Below are 4,842 nucleotides of genomic sequence, written 5' to 3'. Positions count from 1 at the left end.
TTCAGCAGTACGCTATACAAAACACAAAAAACATTTTTGCTATATCATATTTCCAATTTACCTCCGTAATAAAGGTTTATCATCTTCTGTAAAGAAAGTGACTGCTTTTCCTGTGTGCCCTGCTCTTCCAGTACGACCTGTCAAACACAAATTTTGCAAAGAGTAGAGATTTTACTTTAAATATCTCCCTTTATTCTATTCCTCTTCCCAGCCCCAGCCTCCTGATGTGTGTTAGTATACTAAGAATACTACCAAGCAGCCATCCCAAAAAATTGTTTCTATTTAATGAAAGCACAGGTATGTCTGAAGCATTTAAATATTTAAGGTTCATAGAAGACTGATAAAAAGTAACACCGTTTTACTGAAAGTTGAGCCCAGATATAAACTGGCTCAAGTGATGTAGAAGCTAGTGCTGCAACAACAGAGGAGGCTTGGTTTCAGGATTTTTGTTCATGCACAAAAGCATCTACATTGAAGATCTAGGAAATGAGAAAAATGACATAATTTGTGAGCAATCACTCACCTATCCTGTGGATGTATTCCACCGCACTCGTTGGCAAATCATAATTAATGACCATATTCACTCCTTTGAAGTCAATCCCTCGTGCTAGTAAGGCTGAGCAGATGAGCACCCAGATCTTCCCAGCTCTGAAACTGCGTACTACGTTATCTCTCTAGGAAAAGAAGAGAAAGGTACTTGGCAACAGCCCAATTAGCAATTTGAGAAAGAAGGTGAACTTGTTTCCTGAAAGTTGTCATGATGTTAACAAATAAAACTAAACCTCTAAATGAAAACCTGCAGTAACTTACTGTCAAACTTACCTGAAATTACATTACAACACTCTTGCTTTTACCTTTCTTTCTAAAGTGTTTCTTGAAAAGAAATTATATCCTCCTACCTGTTGCTGAGTTTTATCTGCATGGATGACATCCACATTGATGCCTTCGTAAATAAGTTCATGGAAAAGCTCTTTAGCCCTCTCAATAGACTGTACAAAAACAAGGACCGGAGGAGCAAAACCCTGCAAAAGAATAAGTTTGTCTAAGGTTCAAGTCCTTTTCCTACCATTATTGGTTACAGACACTGAGCTACTAAAGAGACTTAACCAGGCCCAGTATTATACATCTCAGAGGATTATTTGTCTTTGGGAGTCAGAACTAAGCAAGTTCAGCTCCATTGCCTTCGATGGAATGGTTCCCAACTTAAGCATCAAGCTGCATTTTAATCCACAGAAATGAACAGATATTTTTTCCCCCCCAATGTGAAGAACCGACTCACACTGCAAAGTAAAATTAAACAGACTGCTAATACAAACTGCTCCTAAGCAAGACTCAAATATATAACCAGGAATGGGGAACCCTCTCAGTTTTCATGGATAGGGTACTTACTCTTCCTCTTGTACAGCAGATTTGGACAATGGTTTAACATGTGTCACAGAGAAGTTTTTGACCTAGGAAATTATAAGTCTCTGACAGAACACACAGGTCAGTTCAGCAGTAAGCAGAACATACTCCATCTCCCCAAAATACCTTTTTAACAAGCTCTCTCATTGCCGTCAGTTTTCCTGTCTCAGATCCAACAAACAATAGCTCTTGTTCTACTGTCTCTGCTGCAGAGTTTCTGAAACCATAAATCCAACAGAAGTGTGCTACCATTAGAGTTTATTTATATATTTATAAACACTAAAACCCGATAAAAATATTACCTGGTGAATGAGAAATATCGCACGACAAACTTATTTCACCAGTACACGCTTCTAAGATTAATGTTTATTTGATGATAAAGTAATGGGTAAAAGAAAACAACACTTTCCCCACTATGTGAGAAAGATCTGTACGCCTACACAATTTTTTCTGGAGACAAACAACCTGCAGTACTAAAACTAAGAACAGAGACACACAACCAAGCAGACTGATGATGCAAAGAAAGCAAGTAATTTACCCAGGAAAGGAAAACACCACCAGAGAGTCAGAGTACAACTGCACACCTACCTTGCGCCAACAGACACCAGAACAACACTGTCGAGGTTGAGTTTACACCATTCCTCTACATCATGTGCAAAGGTTGCGCTGAACAAGGCTCTTCTCGCCATGTGAGATGTGCATGCCAGGAAGATGGAGGCCAGTTGGTCTCGGAACCCCGACTTCCCGTCTTCAAACAGTTTGTCTGACTCATCCACCACCAGCCACTCTACACTAGGAACAGAGAGGTTTTATTTTCAGTAAGAGTCACTCATGGAGAAGGGAAAAGTTCTAACAGACCATCACAGATGCAAGGACGATGCATGCATCTGCTTTTCAGTGGCAAAGCTAGTAGCAAAGCCAGATTTGATAAAGAATCTCAGTACCTGGTCAAGTCTATTGCTGGAGGATCTTGTTTCAGCAAATAAATGAGTCTGTTTGGAGTAGTAACTAGTATATCTATGGGGGGGTGGAAAAAGCAAAACATGTAAAAAGACACAAAATAAACCAGACTAACAGAGCCCTGAGAAACACAAGTTCCAATCCAATTTGCCAGAGGTACAATTTAACAGGGTCCACTGTCAGGCTCACTTCCTGTTTCTTCCACGCCAGCTACTTTTTTAGTGTTGAGCAACAGATTGCACATCTTGAGTGGTATTAACTGATCTCTTTAAAACAACACAGGCCAGAAGAGAAAAGTCAGTGACATTTTTTAAATTTTCAGAAGCACTTCAAGTAGTTAAAACAATTACCAAATTTCTTCGAAGACTGGGGCCCAAACTTCTTTGCTGCTTCAGCTGCCTTGTGGATCATATGTATTCTGAAGCCTGTCCCCTCAGCCAACTTCACCAACTCCCGATGTGTCTGAAAACAGAGATTAAATTTTCAAACCAATCTGATTAGCTTTTCTGACCAGAAAAACTGCAGGCAATCCCTAAGTTACAGTTTCAAACATCACCCTGACTTCAGTGTTAAGAGAAAGCCGTCTAGTTTTCTTAGCATAATAAAATGCAGCTGTCTAACTCATATTATTCACTTGAAAGTTCTCACAGGTCTGACCACCATATTTTTACTTTAACGATGTAGCTCCCATAAGCCCCCTCTCCTATTTGAATAAAAATGCAATTCTGCCCAAAGTTGTAATTTTTAGTTCAGTTTAATAACAGAGCTTCAATATAAAGTTATTCATTGAAATTCTGTGTTTGGGACAAACAGATAAATCTCTTGTAGCATAAGAGCACCTAAGCATTGGGCAGTTTTAAAATATGATCAAAGAATCTTGAGCCTTTTATCTAATCATCTAGATTAGACTGAGATGCTAGATACACAGCTATTTCACAGAAGACAAGACACATTTAAATTACCTTTTTCTTATCTGAGGGTAATGAAGGAAAAAAATATTTATTAAGCTGCTGTTTTACTGATTCAGAGTGAAAACTTTGAAGTACATCAATATGACAACAACCCCTTTCCCCTCAACACACACCTGGCTAGCAAGTTCTCGGGTAGGCGATATGATCAGCGCTCTGAATCCTTTGTTCCTAGGTTGTTTCAGATGTGTCAAAAGAGGAATACAAAATGCTAGTGTTTTTCCAGACCCAGTAGGAGCTGAAGCTAGAAGTTCCCGACCCTGTAAGAAAAACAAGAAGGATGTTATATTTTACTAGAAAAAAAGAGACACACACCCCCCCCCAATCACATTCACATAAATATTAATGCCACAGACTAACCCAAAATACATTAGTAAAAGCACAGATCAAGAATATCGTAATGGCTAAGTTTTGAACTCTGACACAGTTGATATATCTCTAAAGCTGTGCAACTAACCACTGCCATGACCCTAAACAGAGGCTGCTCTCCAAATTTTGCCATACTCCCAGTAATAAAATGCAGTCCAGAAAACTTACATGAAGCATGACAGGAATAGCCTGCATCTGGATTGGTGTTGGGACCCGGAAGCCAGCAGCTTGAATATTCTCCATGATTTTAGGGTGGATTTTGTATTCCTTTTGAAGTTGATCAAACGTGGCAATTGGGTCAGGAAGATCTGTTCCTTGAACATTAATCTTGTGTTGATTTCTGAAGCGGTTTATCTAAAAGGCAAAAGACAAACTTTCTTTCTTTCTTTGATAGCATAAAACTAAGTATCTGTGGATTCATCTTCTGGTTATTTTCCCCATACTCAGTCATCCTCCTCCTAAGAAAAATTACCATAAATGAACCTCAATTTTCAGATGAAACACCCACAAAACCCAAGTAATCTGTTACTACATTAGAATTCTGTGGTCCCACCTTTTGCCTTCTCAAGCGTTCAAGTTTTTCTGCAGTAGGTTTTTTGTCTTTTGCATCTTCGAATTTTGTTTCCAGAGAGGACATCCACGTTATTCCATTACTTTCTGACAATTCTGGCATCAATGCTGCTCCTGCAAGTTTCAAAAAAATTGAGATTTCCATTAGTAAAATCCAATCAAAAATTATTTGGTAAGAAAGGTCACCTCAAAACCTTTTTTCTCTCATTCTCACTAAAGTTAATGAAGACTCCAGACGGATAGCAACCACATCCTCATGCCTTAACACTGAATCTTGGCCCAATTATTTTATCAGCTCTGACACAGGCCGGCCAAAGAACCCAGAAGCCTCTTTTTTTCTGGTAAAATGACCTACAGTACCTGCAGATTTAAAGTAAACTGAAACAAGCAAGAAGCACAAACTACATCAGAGTATTCTGTCCGGGACACGTGTACATACATATAAATACCTCGTGTCTTTTTCTTTTTTCTTTTCCCTTCACTGCTTTCTGCAGTCCTTTTTCTCTTTCCTGCCATCTCTCCGTCGTTATTCCCATCCTCCTTCTGCTGGTCTCCATCCTTTACCTCCTCT

General features: G+C 39.1%; 1 protein-coding gene across 2 annotated transcripts in view; it reads right to left on the bottom strand.

The window, feature by feature from the left end:
- DDX52 (DEAD (Asp-Glu-Ala-Asp) box polypeptide 52) overlaps positions 1-4,811 on the bottom strand; it is a 7,054-nt gene extending 2,243 nt beyond the window's left edge. Inside the window, exons 1-11 of one of the 2 annotated variants that reach the window (XM_009583930.1) lie at positions 4,721-4,811; positions 4,255-4,385; positions 3,870-4,055; positions 3,449-3,592; positions 2,715-2,826; positions 2,349-2,421; positions 1,993-2,196; positions 1,531-1,621; positions 900-1,022; positions 524-674; positions 62-137 (exon numbers count right to left, since the gene is read on the bottom strand). In XM_009583930.1, the coding sequence (XP_009582225.1) occupies positions 62-137; positions 524-674; positions 900-1,022; positions 1,531-1,621; positions 1,993-2,196; positions 2,349-2,421; positions 2,715-2,826; positions 3,449-3,592; positions 3,870-4,055; positions 4,255-4,385; positions 4,721-4,787 (1,358 nt within the window). In that variant the 5' untranslated portion in view covers positions 4,788-4,811. The remainder of the gene's footprint in view (positions 1-61; positions 138-523; positions 675-899; positions 1,023-1,530; positions 1,622-1,992; positions 2,197-2,348; positions 2,422-2,714; positions 2,827-3,448; positions 3,593-3,869; positions 4,056-4,254; positions 4,386-4,720) is intronic. The other variant, XM_009583931.1, reaches the window with a different exon arrangement.
- Positions 4,812-4,842: the final 31 nt, after the last annotated feature.

The sequence above is a fragment of the Fulmarus glacialis genome, unplaced genomic scaffold (genome assembly GCF_000690835.1).
Source record: "Fulmarus glacialis isolate BGI_N327 unplaced genomic scaffold, ASM69083v1 scaffold42908, whole genome shotgun sequence".
NCBI classification, from domain to species: Eukaryota; Metazoa; Chordata; class Aves; order Procellariiformes; family Procellariidae; genus Fulmarus; species Fulmarus glacialis.
The sequence above is the reverse complement of the archived record's forward strand: the minus strand, read 5'-3'. Positions and strand labels throughout refer to the sequence as shown.